This window comes from Ambystoma mexicanum, chromosome 6p, assembly GCF_040938575.1.
Source record: "Ambystoma mexicanum isolate Mex_15411 chromosome 6p, UKY_AmexF1_1, whole genome shotgun sequence".
NCBI classification, from domain to species: domain Eukaryota; kingdom Metazoa; phylum Chordata; class Amphibia; order Caudata; family Ambystomatidae; genus Ambystoma; species Ambystoma mexicanum.
The window spans coordinates 218,219,501-218,238,092 of record NC_090935.1 but is presented as its reverse complement, the minus strand read 5'-3'; the positions used below and the strand labels follow the sequence as shown (position 1 = coordinate 218,238,092).

Sequence of the window (18,592 nt, the reverse complement as noted above, 5' to 3'; positions counted from 1 at the left end):
TTCAATTCGAATTTAGGTGCGTTCATTTCATCCGTGCACCATCTACATTGCAATGTTTGTTGCCTCCATTTTAAAATGGATTTTTAGATGCGCTTTAAAAAAAATAAATAAAGTAGGTGCGTTAGCATTACATCTGTACACCATCTGCATTGCACCCTCCATTTTAAAATTGAATGTAGGTGTACATAGTTTATATACATTTCTGTATAGTTCATACTCTCACTCAAGTCCAGTAAGAAAAACTAAAATAAAAAAAATGTGAGTGCACACCCTAGACTTCCCATTGCAGACACCCATGTGCCTTAGCAGGATCTTATCAAATTCTGGAAGCTCCTTAAGGCCTGCCTCTTTTCCAACTCCTTCCCCTCTTTCCTCCGCTAATCCCACAGAAGCTGAATGTGTGTCCTGGGCCCTTATGCATCCTCAGGGCACTGACCTCCCACCTTCTGCCCAGCTCCAGACTTTTGCACTTACATGTTGCACATACACCTCATGGGGCCACGCAGCAACATTCCTAGCACTTCATCTGTGGCTCACACTCCCCAGCACTCCGCCCCCCTCCCTTCCCCCTTCCTTGCTGCACTTGCATGTCCTGAATACTCAATACATAGTAGGTTCGTCCCTATCCCCCCCTTGCACCCACTGCTCTTAAATATTGTGTTTTAACGCAGTTCCCACCCTTACCCCATCCCTGCCCTGTAGACGCTTTGAAACAGCATGTTCGTATAAGTGGCCAACAAGCAAACAATAAAAAACTGATGGAAGGTGTAATGCTTTTGAGTATCTGAGCATGTAACATTGTAGGCAGCACTGAGAGTAGCAGGCAAGTTACTACATGCCTCTATAAACTACCATGTCATTATAGGCTTACTCAGGCATTAGAAGAAGCTTGAAAAAAAGACGGCTGCAGAGCAGTTCATGTTTGCTACAAGCCACGTGTCAGAGGATTCAGAAAGGTCAGGATGGCTGGATTGCAAATCCAATAACTGTGGGACAACTTCCACTGCAGTGGAAAAGTCTGAATATCAATAGTCTTTGAACAACAGGTTAGAGTGGCCGTAGGCGCCAGACCAGAAAGGAGCGTACATACATGCGATGCAGAGGAGGTCATTTCTACTCTTTATATACCTAGCTAGCTAAATCCCTAGGCAGTGCAGAAAGGGGTCTTACAATGTCTCCAAAAAGTGCAAGATTATGTCAAAGGGGGAATGCAGCTATATGAAGGCAATTTCCTGTGAACCCACTGCATCATTGAGTGGATGAATAGGAGAGTGGCTGCCCTATGGCAATGATCTCCTAGAGCTAGCCTGGAGGTGGTCTATGCTTGGTTTAATGGACTGGCCCCAAGGTATTAATGCCAAAATAGCAGGAGACCCTCCGAGGACGAATACAGAAAAATTCTGTGGGAAGCTTGTCAATCAGAAGGGTCTACAACCATGTATTATCACATTTCACAAAGAAGAAATATCAATTTGCACATCAGCTTAGTCCCATCCACAAGGACAGTACAGCACACAAATACTAGGCAATTTAACCTCTGAACAACAGTACTAACAGCAACCCAGACACTTTCCTTTCCTGCCAGTCATTGAGGTGTAGCCATATAGCGGTGTCAGATAGCAAGGGGTCCACATCTGGATTACCCTTTCTACAGATAACATGTCTGGGACATCGCATTTAGTCAGTTGCCATTGAAGAAGCAACGCTGCTTCAGACCCTGGAGTCCTCCTAGGGTCATGCAGCTCTGCAACCCTATTAGTAAAGAGATGCAGCACAGAGACAGTAACCACACAGGTGGTCAACGCCCTCAGCATCCTTGACAACGGCCACCCTTGCCTCTACTCAATGTGGGATGTATTTACCCATGCATCCTAGCCCTACCTCAAAACTGTGCAGTACTGACATGGAAAACATCATGATGGCCAGAGCTTCCCAGAAAATGCACAGGGAAATGCAGGAAGAATAGGCTGCCACCCATTTTTGCCGATGTTATGGGCACAGAAGGAAACTGCCTAAAACCACCATTGGACTACCCACACAGTAGTCTGAAACCATTGGGAATGGCAATGCTGATTGCCAAATGCAACCTAGAATTGTGGGGAATTCATTTCTTAAATCCCAAAAATGGGTGCAGTACCAGTACTCACCACTATCCAAAAGCCGGCGTTTTAAAACCACTCTGTTTCCCTGAAGGCAAGTCAAAATGCCTATTTTCAAACATTGCAATATGTGCAAAATATTTACTGAACACCAGCAGACATTTGGCAGAATGGAGTTGTGTGCCTACAAAATCTGGGAAATGAAGATCATAAGACAAGGTTTATAACAAGACTGGCTGCGCTGTGGATTTCAGCAGTTTAAGTTGCACTGGATTGAAAGACACTAAAAAAAAATCTAAATGTTTAAATTGACTGAGTGACCTACTTTTGAGTGTCACATAGGTTGCAATTGTTTAAATGTCATAGTTTTAAACTTAGAATCAGCCTTCTAGCTGCATATGTAAACATGTTTAGTTTTATTTGAATGCAGAAACTGGGGAACAAAAAGTGACATTTTATCTGAAACCCGGCTTAAGGAACTGAATTCTGCCTGGCAACTACCCCCATCAGAAGGGAAACTTGAGTCACAGCTGTGTTCCCAGGCCAACCTTCCTTTTGCTGCCCACACTAAGGATATGCCATCTATCTGATAATTGAATTATCTGTGCTCTGCAGGAGAGTGAACAAAGCCCTCTTCACTCAGGCAAAGGTTTTTATTACCGCAGTCGTAAAATGTAGCTTCCTCTTGGCAGGAGCTGGGAGGAGCACTGCCTGTGAGAGCAAGCTGGCTTGGCAGAAACTGGAAAGACTGGTTTCTATACCATGTGACCTGGGAAACCACACCCCTTTGGAGCCAGAACATAACTTTAAAAAGATGAATAACTCATAGAGTGGACATGTGAAAATTTTATAAATGATACCATAATCCTTGTGATTTTTCTGCCCACATTTTAAGAGGTTTTTCGACCCGGTGGCATGTTCAGGGGGGTTTTAGCGGAAAAGTGGATATTACTCTAAATGTATGCATGTTAAAAATCTGAAACTTCTTCAGTTAATGTCCATACTCCCTGCACACATATATGTAAAGTTGGGTCAATGTCAGAAATTGCAAAATCAGTTAAAAAGTGAAATATGTGCCATTTCTGAATGCAAGCTCCCAGGAAGAGCAGAGTTTGAACAGGGGATACCTCCTGTAATGCATGATGGGTGCATATGATTTTAAAACAATATGTACCTCTGCAAATATGTATTTGTTTCAAATCTAGATTTGTGTGTAAGTTGACAGGAGGAGTGGACTTTCTGCAGGCTGTAAAATGACATCACTCTGACTCACAGTTCATTCCCCAATCAAATGATAAATGGAAGTTTGACCAATTAGAAGCTGAGAGAGAGGTAGGGTCAGTGATGCTAGAACACACCCACATTCTAAACACATAAAAGCAGACAGACAGGACAGATAGGTACCTTCCAAATCCATCTGCAGCGGGACGCTCTGCCGGAAAAATCCATACTTTACCTCCATCAACCTCCAGAGAGCCAAACTAGAGACTTCAATCTATCCAGAACTAAGAGACCAGACCAGAGAGAAAGCAGTGCTGTACCCAGAGAGACCCAGACCAGCAGAGAGAGCTGACCCAGATCACTGAAGTGCAGAGGCCAGACCAGACCAGACCAGAGTCCAGTCTAAAACCCTGACCAGATCAGTGATGAGGCCCATTTAATTCAAGAATATAGTGTGAGTACCCAGCAGAACTGTGTAGAACCAATCTCTTAGTTTAAATTCATCTAATTCAATCTATTTAACCTAAGTAGAACTGCCTCCTAGCTGTCACCTGTCATTTCTAGTTGCAAGCTGCAAGCTGCACTTGTCATTTTGAGCTTTTGAAATTTGCAAACCCAAAAACGACCTTTATTAAATCGCTCATATCTCCGCGACCGTTTGGGCTAGAGACTTGCAGTAACTTTCCTCTGATAGCTTAGAATCGTAGCTTTGAATCGCACCAAGAACCGCATTCCTACCCCTTATAGTTTTACCGCAATCGCGGAACACGCATCCGCGAATTTTACCGCGATTTGCAATTTCTTCACATGTAAAAACTGCTGCTGTTTGCTTTCCATTTGCCAGAAATTCGTTTAACCTGCTAACTATCCCTGCATCATTGCTAGTGTGAGCCTGGACTAATATTAACTAGATACCACTCACCCTGAACCTCTGTAAGGGAATTAAAAGCGTTTAGCATATTTTTTTAATTCATTGCCAGCACATATCAAAGCAATTTGGGCCTGTGATTTCAAAACTCCTATCTGTTTTCTGTTGTCTAAGCTTGCTGGATTGAACTGATTACATTGATTGCATTTCTGAGAACTGTGTGCTTTCCTCCCATTTCCTTGCATTGCATAAAGAGGGGGGGGGGAGTGAATAGCCAGAGAAAAGTGATTACATTGTTGGGTTGAAATCATATTGAGTATTTTCTGTACTGCATTCAGTGAATATTGCATCCACCTGAGCTTACATAAAGCATCCTCTACCACATTATATTTTTGTTCCCATTTACCAGTGTGCTACCTTACCCATTTCATGTCAACTCATTAGTGATTATAAGAAGTGTGCTAGTGCCAGATTCTCCGTTGTTGATCTTTGTCATATCAGATTAAGTGTGCTATTCAATTATTAATTTATTATAAAGCGTGATATAATATATATTGTTTAAGTTATCAAATAAACCTTTTAAACTTGCAAAACAGAACTACTTCTTGGCTCAGTGGGGTCAGGGGGATTCCAAGAGAGGGGTGTTATATAGGGGTAGTCATCCAGAACGCATGAACTGGACCTAAAGATATATCAATAAGGGTTTTCATTCAGTATTCTAGACTAGGCGTTAACTTAGCTGTAGTGCTGAATTGAATCCTCTTACATCAACCTCTCAGCCGCTTTTGACACAGAAGACCACCATGCGCTTATGGACACCCTACATCAGTGCATGTGGACCAGCAACCTTGTTCTATGATGGTAAGTCCTACCTCACCAAGCGCAAGCCGTTTCTTCAGATGGAATCCTCCGGATTTCTAATACTACCAAGCATCTGTGGTGTCCCACAGGGTTCCATCCTCTCCCCAATGATCTTTAATCTATTAATGGAGCCGCTGGCAGCCCTCCTAGCGCACACATACAATATATCAATACGCCGACAACACAGAGCTATACCTAAAGTCTACATCAAGGACATCCACATGCTAAAAACCTACCTCTCGCTGAGCTAGTCTTGGCTGTTAGTGCATACTTCAAGCTCAACCCCTCCAAGACTGAATTCCTACTCCTCACCAATACCAAACCCTCAGACATACTGATCTGACTATCAACCATGAACTCTGAGATTCATACTCTAGCATCAAGTCCCTCTGGTTCCACAGACAAACTCCTCTCCTTCAAGACACACATACTAAGAAAACGGTCACCTTGGTATCAGCTCTCCCTCCTGCAACATGTCATACCCTTCCTCCTTCCAGACAGCTTTAGATATACCGTTCAATCACTGGTTTTATTCCACCTGGATGGGGCAATGCACTCCTCAAAGGCCTCCTGTTGTCCTCCCATGTGGCCCCGAGAAGTGCCCTATGCAGTAGTACATCTCATCAAGGGTCTAACCAGATCACCCAGGCCCTCTTCCTTACTGGCTCATCAAGTCCTGCTGCATCATCTAGAAGGCAGTCGCCCACAAGTCACCTAGCTAACTAGCGGAAAAAAGCATCTCCGGTGGACAGTGCACCACCAGAATCCATGAAACGTGCAGTCTTGAAATCAGCTGCTGCAAAAAGAAAGGACCAGAAAACAAGCACTCTGCCTATGCAACCTCCTTGCTGTGATGCTGGAAAAACATTGGAGGGACAGGGCCTCCATGTCCTTGTCCGTTTATCATGCATGTTCCGTCTGGTTTTCCGCGCAGGAGTTCATGTGGGACTCGACAGTGCGACTCTTGCTCTTTTTTGGTTTGGTGTACAGACCCTGTACAGATTGCTGATAGAAAACAAGATGGCCCCTGGGGCCTCTTGCTTGAACATATGGTTACCTTGTTTGCCCAAAGTCCCGGGAAGCCCCGACTATCCCTTCCCCCTGACTGGCTGTTGGGTGGAAGTTCCATATGTGGTATGGGGGGGGGGGGGGGGAGAAATAGCCCAGACCGGCTGGCGCCTTCCCAATCACTATGTTGTGGGTATGCCCGTGGGGTGGGACCTGGGTGAATGGATTGTGCTACGACTATGCATTCCATGTTATGGTTGTCTAGTTTCTGGTATGACATTGACAGACAGCCCTGCCCGAAAATGTTATGAATGTAGTGTGGAGTGCCGAATGGCTGGGTGCTTGTCCGAATCCACATTCAGTGTTGCAAGTGTCTGGATGGAGAAGAATGACCTGAACGCACTGTGAGCCCGACTGGCTACATGAATGCCCTTCTGAATGATTGTGACCCAGCAGAGTGAATGAGACACCGAACAGTATATCTGGGGACCTCTCACTGATGGAAATCATTCAGAAGATGAAGTCGATACTTTGTTGCTTACTCTCAAAGCCGAGCCTGAAGAAGGTGAACCGCTGTTCCCTTTGATGCAATCTGAAAACTGCTGTGCCTTCCAGAAACTGATCCAAGAGAGGACATGGCTAGGAGACCTCTTCCCGAGCTACGAGGGATCATCTTACACCAGCTAACCTTCGCTGAAGCGCCCTGGAAGTCAGTCCTCGAAGGCGGCTGCCCAGAGACCGGGACCCCTGTGAATCATGAAGCGAATCACCCAGACATTGAAGTCCATCACCGTTGACGATCATAGTCGCCTGGAGCCGCAGCGCTCCAGTGCCACTTTGAATCAAGGGCTGTCGCCATCACCAGCCACCCGAAAACCTCAGAGATGCTGACAAAGTTCCAAAAGCCAGCTGCGGTTGAGTCCCGTTTGCTGACGCTGACCCAACGCCATTGCAGGTCCAAAGTCCTTTGTTGACCCTTTGCAGCAACCAACTATCATCGTCAAGGTGCAGTGCATGCTTCACCTACGCAGGACGTCCACGACCGATCGTCAACGAGCACCGGCAAGACCAAAGCTGCTGCCTTTGTTCACCCTTCTCTTTGTGGGATCTCAATGATCCGCGGCTCCTGCCTTAAGAGGGAGTCCACTCAAGGATCCATTCACAACAAACTCTGCTAAACCAGGTACATTAAGGGAACAAGACTAATAGACAATATATGGACTGGGCTTGTTTAATATCTTATTTACAGGTTGCCCAGTTGGGGGGTGGGGGGGAATCCTCACACAGAACTGTGCCTGACAGTAGGGGCCAGTATTCTTTCAATTGTCTAACCAACTTGTTTTTCTCCTAAATCTACTATTGATACCTTTTACTATATTGATTTATATGTCATTGGAGACTGTCAGCAGTTGGTGCATTTTAATGGAATCAAGGGTAAGTGTGGTACCACATTGAGACTGTATATATCTACATAGTGTGTGGACATTCCTTTGTGGGCGCTTGGAGACTACACAGTACTTAAGAACCAGCATGGATCACTTCCCGAAGAGCTTAAACCTTGATTTTTGGTCCACGTTTACCAAGTAGAGAATCTTGACTGGGATGCTCTGTGCTTCTACTCTGCCATATAGAGGGGAGTATTACAGATATCCCGTCAGTCTTTACACTCACCAGCGGCATTCCACTTGCCCCCATGCTCCAACAATTCATAAAACAACAAGGAATCTCCTTCTCAACCCGTAGGCCATTAAAATGCGCAAGGACTCGCTAGCTGTGTCTTTCCCGCCAACCGGTACATCTGTATCCCTCCTTTTTGCCTTGCTGTATCCTGCCCTCCACTTATCTGTTCCGTTATCTGTGAAATGCGCTCCGTTATGGACCTGTATTGGTGTACATGGCAGTGCTCCGTTGCTTCTTGACTCGAGTCTGTGCTCAATAAATACTGTAATAAATCTGCATGTACTTCAAGGAATTACAATGATCATCATGATTAGTCTATACCACACCATTACAAGTACACTGATTCACAAGACTATCCGTTTTGGATAGTGTATTAAATGTTTCAGTGGACCACGTGATCAAAGGATGCAAGACTACACAATGTAGGGGAGAAGCATCATTCTAAAAGGATTGGAGAGCATTTACACTTGCCCTACCCACAAGACAGACAATACATATGAGTGAGATGTGGTGCCCCTGGTTTCTTCAATTAATTGATAAAGCAGCTGCTCCGTTCCAAGTGCAATTCCAATACAGCACCCCCTCCAGTAGGGTCACAAACCTGCTGTGAAAAGAAAAATATAAAATGAAAAAACCCAGCCTGCCACCCATAAGAAAAATGACACCAAAACCTCTACTGCTCCCACACCTGGAAAGATCCACAAGGACTAAAGGTGTGGTCAGCTTTCTCAGTCTCTGGCTCCGAACTCTAGTGCACACCATCTCTCACCAGCAAAGGGACATGCTCTCCTTTAGAGGGTGGTCAGAGCGAAGCTCATTCTGCGGCCCGTTACTGTTACTCTTCCGAGTTACAAACGGCTGTTAGCCAGACTCTAAGATCTGGCAGAACCCCATTGCAGATTCTATATACCAAAAAGCACTGTGCATTTGCATTAGTGCAGAGTTCTATGGCGCATCCGGTGAGTTTTGGTACAGATGCACAGTGGAAGGGTAAACGGCCACAACATAAATGCATCAGCTTTCTTTCCTATGTTCTGCCCTCCCCCAAGCTACCATCGGTATGCGTCTCACCCATCTTAGATGCAGAGTGGCAGAGGAGTGGCCAAGAAATAAAGGCCCATTATATCAATAATCCAATGTGCACACGGGCATCATCGGTCCTTTTGCCAATAAAAACATAGAACATAATGGGTTCCTAGACATTCTGGCCAACTCGGTCGCACAGACATAAGCTGCATCTTTTGTGTAGTAAAACGAGAGAATTAACCAGAATCGCCCCCCCCCCCCACACTCCCCCACACCCCCACCGCCCCTTGCACACTTTGTGAATTTCAGTAAAAGGAATTCAGGCATGCAAGCACACCAGATAAAGTAGTCAGTTTTGGGGGTAGCACGTCTGATGAACATGCTCATTTCATTGGCTCGACAACTAGAGTGTTCCACCACCATGGTATGAAAGCTGTATAGGGAGGCGCTGGCGTACCTGGTTTTCAAGCTTATCCAAAAACGGGGCACCTGGATGCATGTCTTGAGAAGGCAGTGACTCGGAGTCCTTAAACTCACACTCCGGACTCTTGCATCCCACACGGAAGGACTTTGCCACAAGTGGCTCAGTGAGGGCATGTCCATTCATCCTCCGTCTCAACCTCAATTGTGTAAAGTGCAAAAACATGCAGTCAGTAGGAAAAGCATCTTGCAGCAAGATCTTCACACAGACCGTATCGTTGTGCATAGGGAGACTGGCGCAATTATAAATTCATGCGACAAGGAGACTACTGCTCCACGACGGCCTTGATCTTAACCAGTTGTTAGTTTAGTAAGAATACGGGTGCATTAACATGATCCACAACTTCTCATACAGTAAATGCACATTGAACAGGATCAAATGATCGATAAAGATTGAATCCCCTTACATGGGACATGGCAATTCAGCAGAAGAGGAGAGTGAGTGGGATACGCGTTGAAAGCACGTATGTGCACCCATTACCTCTGGATAAGTGGGGGAGGGGTTGTGGGTGACTGCTGTATATTTGGTCATGTTGCAACATTGTGTTTCTTTCCCGTTTAGTTTGAGAGGGGGGCAATGGTGGAAAGCAGTTGCTTCCGGTACATGTTTATAGGTATCACTACAAAAGATTCGTCAGGTGGGGGGGGGGGGTGGGGGAGTTTTATGGGCGGGGTCAGACTCATATGGGTAGTGTATGCCAACTATGAACTGACCAGTCTTCATGGGCAGCGGACCACAGCCATTTTTTATACCTTACCATAATTACTCTTGGTTAGGTTGGGGGCCCAGGGACAGTGGTCATAGTTTACCATAATTACTCTTGGTTAGGTTGGGGGCCCAGGGACAGTGGTCATAGCTGAGTTTGAACTTAAGTGATGGGGAGTGGAGTGCATGTGCGATTTTGCCCAGTTGACCATGAAAAGTTAAGACAACAGAGCCAGGCTACAATTGTCAAGAGTGTGGGCGGACACTGTTTAGCAGAGAGATGCCATGATGTATGTAAAGAGTATGAGTAACAACTGAACAAGACACGGCTTGTCAACGTCAGTCTTTGTACACTTGTGTTGCATGGTTCTGAAGTTGCTGAACCTCAAACAAGTGGAGTAAAGATGGGGTAAGTCTTGGGGGCAACATGCATGTGTTATGTGCGATGCTGTTTTAGAAACATTTAAAACGTTCACTTGTGATACCCGCCATGAATTAGTGCACATCAGTCAATTGGAACTGTAGAGAGCACCAGAAATCAGTCTATGATCTGGTGATATAAAATGAGTGTTCAGTAGATTGAACCACAAGAACGAACTCCTGTGGGCAGAGGGGGATTTGTAGTGTGTGAGGGGAGGGTGCAGGGTAGTAGGTGTAAGGGAGTACAATGTGTGGTGTTGGGGAAAACAGATCCTAGATGTGAATAAAGTCTATTCAGATTTATTTTTGGTTTCTAGCAAACCGATGAGGATTAGGGCAGGCACCTGCCCTTTAGTATCTGATATGTAAATGGCATGGTAAACACTTCTCAAAAAAAGCTATAAAACAGTCTGTGCAATTACCAGTAACTTAATGAGTAGCGTTCACAATATGCATAGCTCCCCCTAGCCAGGAAGAGATGCAATACAACAGTAGGTAATCAAATGAGGTCTAAATCCCAACATTAATGTTCATGCTATTGCCCAATGTTCAGAATAATTTTGTACATTAACTGCTGCAGTTTGTTTTAAAATGAAAACAGTAAGCATGGCACAACTATAAAAAGGAACACACACGTGTTGTGTTAACCAAGAGCTATGATGAATGCGATGAAATGGTTCTCCTCAGGTGTCTCTCAAAACAGTTCCAGACACTGTCCAAAACCAATCCTATCCTCACCCTACCACTACAGCTAAACTTGGTCAAGTATGTGAACCCCCCCACCACACGTCCTGAGACAGCAGGCCTGTCACGTCAGCAGCTGCGGGTGCAATGCATTGATTCTGCCCGGTGCTCTGCGGCAGTGGACGGAAAGGGGCGGGCCAAACATGAATGACCTTATGTCCCACAAAAGGATCTTTGTTGGCCACTCCAAGGAGGTGGGCACTGATCGCTGTTGATTCTAAGGATGGACCTGCTTCCATGTGACTAAACACACAACTTACGCCGGCCAACTGGTGTCGGCTTACATTACAACACCGAGTCCTGCAAACAAGAACACATGGTACACAAACGCCCATTTCTGCAAGGAGCAAAGCTTTCAGTGCAGCTCCATGTGCTGAGCGGGTTTGCATAAATGTGTGTTCAACCAAAGTACTGCATTTTCCAGAGCTTTGGTTGCCAATATATTTAAGACAGACAAACTTGGCAAGCAGGTCACTGCGCCCTGCTGGCCGCACCTAAAATACACCTGCGCCACAACACAGAAATCCACCCTAAAGGGCATCACTGCTCCTTGGCATCCAGGTAGTTGTGATCAGGCTTTCCCGTTTGCATGCTCCAGCAAGTCCACTCGAAGGCTTGCCTTCATCACCTCTTGCGATCCGCTTCACTGGAGTGCGTGAAAAAAAAAAAACCTCAAAGCCAGTATGTACCAGTGGTGGGCCCTAGCATAGCACCCCATAAAATTGTCTAAGGCACCAATAAAAAAAAAGTGGCTCGCCGTTGTAAATGGCATTTCATTCCTTTTGTAACAGACTGAGTAGTACCCAAAGGGGAGGTGTTCGATAAATTGTGATTGGGCATTTTAAAGATGTATTCAGGAACACTGGTCAAAAACTACTAATTGCATGGTGAAGTAGTTTATCAAACTGGTCCAAAAGGGCCAAGAAAACAGGCCCACACTAGCATTTAGTGTTTTTGGTTCGGGCATTGCCCCGTTTCCCTGCTGTAGGCCAGTCTGAGCCTGGGTGGGAGGAATGTAAAACGTGCTAGCATATGGTTGTAGGGACAGTGCATGGTGTCCCACAAGGCCTCAACAAAAAAAAAAAAAAAAACAAAAAAAAAAAAAAAAAAAAGTAAATTAGAGAATGGCAGCCCCCTTCCACAATGCAACCGCCAGGCATTCGGTCTGGAAGAAGAGCCCTAGGGATAAAAACCAAGCATGGCTCAAATCTAGAGCGCCAGAAATTAATTATTAAGCAGATGGCCAATTTAAGGGGGTGGGCATATGCAATTGCTTTTTCTGTAAGGAGAGCGGTTCTGTAAGGAGAGCGGTCAGTGTATCTGAGAGAACACTAGGTCAGGTTTTACTGCCCGATGGATCCGCAGCTTGCAATTCATATCTGGGTTGTTATTAAGACATGGAGGTATGGAGGTTTGGACGTTGTGCATTCTGCCCGTCCCCGAACAGCCCCCCCCCCCCCCCCCCGCCAAATAGGTGGCGTTTGCTGCATGGCTAGAGCAGTCAGCTCACGCTCATCGCCAGGGTGATATTCCTGGACAAGCAGCAAAGTGAAGCGCATGCACACCCAACACAGGTTCAGAGAAACGCGGGAATAGTGGCCTTCCTTTTATCTGCATTTCTAAGGCGGTCCAACAGTAAGCTTCGAGTTAAAGTTGTTCATACTAATCAATACTTCAAAGAGTTAAACGGGCGACACATTTGCAAACTCGAGTCTCTAGAAAGTCAGTCAAAGGTTTATTTGGTCAGCGACCTACACCTCCCAGGAACGAATATACCAGAGTCACCTACAGCACTGCCCGGGTCAAGTTGGCGTTCTTCCTCTCAAGTACCAGAAGTTCTCGCCCCCATGGGGCTGCAAGTAAGGATGCCACCAGATCTGGCATTCTACTAAATTATGGAACTAAAGGAACCCACTTTAATGCTTTGAACTTGTGGTTCCCAAGCAGTAGACAGCCTGGCCGTGAAAAAGGGAGCTGCACTGCGTCGTGAAAGAGCTGCACTGCGTCATTACTAGGACGCACCACAAGCATAACAAATGCTTGTACCGATGCCAGGGTGTCAACTCAAGCCAGCAGGGTACACTGGGCGACTCTGCATCCTGGTGTTGTTCAATCAACAAGGACCATAACTGTTGTATAAAGAACTTCAATTCAAATGTCTACCATTTATATACATGTGTTTTACCCAAATCAATATACTTGGCAGGACATGGGCTAACCAGGTTGGCTGAGTTGTTGGGAGCGCAACAGGATATAAAAGCCACAGTAACCAGGTTTCTTTATACCAGTTAAGGTGGATAGCCTGGTTGAAAGCCCTCGCCTTATGGCCTCACAGTAAAAGGTGAAAATCCGAGTTTTTGTAGATCCGGGCCTTGCACAAGTGTCACCGGTTTGGAGTCAGTCTAAATCTGGTCACCCAGTCGATAAAGTACCTTTAACATTTATTTGTTGGAATTTATTGCAAAGGTTTATCAGGATGTGTATTTTAGCGATTTCAAAGAAGCATCCCTAATTGGCATCCTGGCTTAAATTGTGTTAATACCCGAGACCAGTGCAAAGCTTCAACCCGTAGCTTTTATCAAAAATGTTTGACACATAGGGCCAGTACCCCAAGCACATTACTAACACCCCCCTCCACCCCACCAAGACATGGGGTGTTATTCTTTGTAACAATTGTCAAGAGCTAAGATCTATGAGGAGTCGCCCTCAGCCTGGTGTTCCAATTAGCATCGCATCAACAGCTGTGAATGACAACTATAGAAACGAAGAGGCTGCATTTAGGAATGGATGTTGCACGTGTGTACGGACATGGTGCCACAAAGACAACATCGGATGGCACAGGGGAAAGAAGAAAAAAAAAGCCCTCACAAATACCGGTCACCTTTGCCATCACACTTCCGTCTCCTTCTGTTGGGACGGAAAGGTTGGGGGCCACAACCGGCTATAAAATCTTGATGTCACAAGTTTGCAGATGGCCAAATAAAGCATTGCTACTGGGGCACCGTTCGATTGGGGTTTGGAGAATACACGGGATCCACATTTCCAGGCTGGCACAATTTCCATAGTAATAATTGTGCAGCCCTCCAGATACTTTAGACTACAACACCCAGGAGCCTGTATTACAGAGTATACTGGCTGCGCGTTATTTTATTTTTTACATTTGTATAGCGCGCAAACTGCCCATGGGCATCATGGCACTGTTACTTGAGGGGAATTTAGTTACAGGAAAGGAACAAATTGGTTAGGCATACATGTTGTACATTACTACATGATTGATCATAGGTTACACTTTGCAAGTTAACAGAAGAAGCAGCGTGGTGTTAATCATGCAAATAGTGTGTTTTTCACGGCCTTACGGAATGCCATGAGCGATTCTTCAGCTGGAAGAGTTAGTGGTAGGGCATTCTAATGTAGGGAAGCTAGGAGGTGAAGTCCTAAACATCTGGAAGGCCACGATACGAGTAACTACAGCAAACGGCCCTGCACAAGCTGGACTTCCAAAACCTAGTACCCATTACACCATATCCTGCCTGGAACAAGCAATTCCTCGAATACCATCCACTGAGTCACCCTTTTATGGAGTAATGAGCTCTGTACAAAATGCATGGATACACCCATCAACGAATGCCAAGATAACCCTCAAGGGCAGAAGAATTCCCAGAAAATTACAGGCGCAACAGCCTCCTCTTTCTGCAACAAGAACGCCCATTCTATGGGGTGTACCATGTGCAACGAGTGTAGGAGCAGACACGTCTGAGCTAGGAACTACCAACTCATTTGCTGCATAACAATCACCAGTCAGGAATGTAAAACAATGGAGCGTTAAGGTGCTGTGCACTACACAACGACTGTGCACTAGGCGCTTGATGGGGGCCACCATTGCTACAAGGCCATGTTCTCATGATTGCAACACCTCCCGACTGCGACCCCACCAGCCCCCAGGACTAGGTGAGAGTAGGGTGACCAGACGTCCTGGTTTTTGGTGCTCTGCGCGCCCCCCACCCCCCTTCTCAAGATTATGTTTCCATTGGAAACTGCAGTGGTCGCGGTTTTTGGTAGTCGGTCTTCATAGCCGACAGCCATGAATTTACAATCTCACACAGAAGCAATGCTGCATTTCACAATTTAAGACAGCGTTAGTCTGTGATAAAATTATAATATGCATTTCTTTTAACAATAACACTTAAACCCCCTTCTCTAAACTACTGAAGTGTAGTGCCTTGACAACCACTTTCAAGAGTTAGTCCTACTTATGTTAGTTGTCCTGTCCCGTTTTTTTTTTTTTATATATCCAGTCACCCTATATCGGAGACATTTTGAAACTGCAGTGCATAGAGTAAATTAATGCATATCAGTTAGTGCTCCCCTCCAATATTCTAGAGAGGGGGCATATTTCAAATTCCAGCTGTACCCCTAAAAGAACTGAGGAAACGTTAGACCTTCGATGTCCACGGGAGGGGCCACAGTAATAGCACACTGGGGAACGAGAAAACAAAGTTGTAGTGCGCTGGGCGTTAACCTGGCCTGGATGAAGAAATAATACCTTATATAGCGCCGCACGTCCGATTCAATAGCGCATTGTTACAGCGATTAACGTCGTCTATCGGTGGGCAGAAGGAGTCGGGCGCAGCGTGGGAAGCAGCAGCAGCAGGAGCGCGTGCGCTGGCCACCGGAGCACGAGTCGGCTCTGCGATTAACTCGACACAGATAAGAGAACGGGTAGGATGCGACTCAGCGATTCCCAGGTGGTCTAGGCGCAAGTCGCTGGGTCCAGCGAGCCTGGCAAACGGATCATGCAAGCGGGCCCCTAAAAAGCGGCTGCAACGCATTCCATCGAGAGTCCTCGGCGACGAAAACACTTCCCGACCTCGCATTCACAGGAACACAGGACTCTCGGGCGGGAGGCTTGCAAAGCGCACGACACAAGCGTTGTCGCTAGCCGCCCCACCCGGTAGAAGGGGAAATTAGGGCGTATACTTCATGGACTACTTTTGGTGCCAAACTGCTATAGCAAAAGATGAACTATGGGAAGCTTCAATTTTCGACATTCCCGGCTCGTCCCTTCAAAACTAGATGACCCAAGGCGCACAACCCTGGCACCAGTGGAGGTTGGTGCCAGGACACGGCCGCCTCAGCATTCTATAATGATAACCGCCCGAGCGTCTCTATGCGCCCTAACATTATCCAAAATGACGGTACTCGGGGGGGCCTCGCATCCAAATTGTGGGGCGACGGGGAACGACCCCTGTTGCGGGGCAAACATTTGTGTTGAGGCTGCATCTACTGTATGCATTCTAATAAGACTATTCTAGTGCCGCTTAATGTCACAAGCAATTAACTCTCCCCTCAAGTCTGAAAGCACCCACTTAGGGACTGCTGTGAAAGAGTGGTTTCCTACCCCCGTTCTGGCAACGCATGCAAGCACTAAACCCACAACACGATTTAAATTGCCTAAAAGTGGCTGCATAGTCATGCAGGGCCAACATGGTTTGCGCCATTGACGGTATATAGAGCTTACCATGAGAGGCAGAGTCAGCCCTGACACGATTTGAACCAGCAAACTGCGTTTACATGCCCAGGTTCGCTGCTGCCCGTCCGTTATTGGTCGCAGGTGGTTGACAGTGAGGAACCGTTGGAACCAGAATGTTCCATCCACTGCAAATTAAAAACCGACACAGACCTGTCACTGGCTGCCACAGGGGGTGGATCGGTTTATCTCTCATTGTAGTCGTGAGAAGCGTCGCAAAACACGTCAGGAGACGCCACCAAGCGTGGCCCTCCATACAGCACTGCCTGCAAAGCAGCCAGCGTTTAATGGTTAAAATTAAAAACCCTCATTTATAAAACACAAGCAAAGTAAATTAGCGCGAGCACAAACCGAAAACAAAGCGAACTTTTGTAAGAGACCGCAGTGCCAATTATTATTTTTTTTTTAATAGGACGTGGACTTGCTTTAAAACAGCTAAAAAAGTGAAAGCAAACATCCATCTTTCAACTAAGTAAAGTCTGACAGAAAAATAGTGTTAAAAGTAAAAATCAATGCGACAAACTAAATGGTTTCAAATGTATTTTACCTGATGCACCAATTCCGGAAAAAAGGGCGAGGTGGTTTGCAGAAGGCGCGCACAGCGGGTGGCTATTTCCAAGACGAGCCCTGAATGGTTTTATAGCCACAGCCCCAGGTGAGGAGTAATTATGCGCGAGTCCCTCGGCCCCTCCCCCGCAGTAGCTGAGAAAGTGCCCGCGTGCCGCCTCTACGCAGCCACCCTGTCCTTGAAGAGTGGCCAAGTTTCAGGAAACTATAGTTTTTTTGTGTGTGTGGTGCCAGCCAGCCAGCAGCTCTCGGCCTCGCACTTGCAATGACCCAGTCAGGACCCGCCTGCGTTCTCTCTGCCCGCCCGGGAACTGTTACTTCTATTTATCTCTCACAGCCTCCGGTGGCGTTCCCGCTTTCACAGGAGGGGCGCGCTCGCGCCTTCCCTCCGCTACCTGCGCGCCCCGCAAACACGCCCGCGGCTAATCACGCGGAAACCCCGGGCCAGCTGGCCAAAAACTAGGCATCTTGAGGCAACAAAAAAAAACAACGTGCACCGGCTCCTGTCACGTCACGCAAAATAAGACTCCATACCTCAGACACCACCAGCAGCAGCAACACTCCACTGCTAACGACGTGTTTACCAGGTGCCTCAAATCTGAGGTCCCGCTTTTCCAGACATTTAACAACATAAACATGTGAGTTTTAGAGTTAATTAATTTTGCACTGCCAGTGAAGTACTCCGCCCATGTGCCAGTGTGGGTCCTGCATCCCTGGATGCAAATAGAGGCCAATCAACATGTCCTCCTCCTGCAGTGGACAAAAGTGAGTAGCACATTCATACTAAGTAACACCTAGTATTACAGCGCTTAGTAGTGCAGTTTCCAAGGTGGAATGAAACACTATTTAATTCCTCAAAAACGTGATATTCCTGACGGCAAATACGTTCGTTGTACGTGAGGATCTGTTATTAAAGACTTGTGAAAGTAAAGCCCAGGGTTAATGTCAACAGGACAGTTAACTCCATGACAACGTATTTTAAATCCTGGCCTTTCTTAACTTGAATGCATTCTGGGAGTTGTAGTTCTCTCACTTAATCTGGCAACTGTGACTGAAGCAATCAAACCAATGTTTTTTAAAGGGAAAGCTCGGATTGAACAATTACAATTGCCCAAAATGCCACATTGTCCCCTTTTGTTAGGGCGGTGCCTTATTCAGTTCTGTTTTCTTTCTTTGAATCGTGGAACTTGTAGTCCTTTTATCATAGTGGGAGATCCAGGACTACAGATATAAAACAGCTTGAACTTGAATTTGAGGAGAAGAATGGTGCATTTGTGCTACAAACACCAGAATAACAAAGGTGAAATGGGACTGAATGAACTAATCGCACATGGCGTGGACCAACATAAGTTCACAGCCAAATAAAGCTGCCATCTATTCCTTTC

The 18,592-nt window shown here is 46.1% G+C and overlaps 1 protein-coding gene across 5 annotated transcripts in view; it reads right to left on the bottom strand.

The window, feature by feature from the left end:
* The window catches only part of SLC14A1 (solute carrier family 14 member 1 (Kidd blood group)), a 77,149-nt gene extending 59,332 nt beyond the window's left edge, over positions 1-17,817 (bottom strand). Inside the window, exons 1-2 of one of the 5 annotated variants that reach the window (XM_069626892.1) lie at positions 17,188-17,577; positions 9,221-9,383 (exon numbers count right to left, since the gene is read on the bottom strand). In XM_069626892.1, coding sequence (XP_069482993.1) covers positions 9,221-9,370 — 150 coding nt within the window. In that variant the 5' untranslated portion in view covers positions 9,371-9,383; positions 17,188-17,577. Of the gene's footprint in view, positions 1-9,220; positions 9,384-15,656; positions 16,036-16,631; positions 16,769-17,187; positions 17,675-17,741 lie in introns of those variants that run through there. The other 4 variants (XM_069626893.1, XM_069626896.1, XM_069626894.1 and 1 more) reach the window with 4 other exon arrangements.
* Positions 17,818-18,592: the final 775 nt, after the last annotated feature.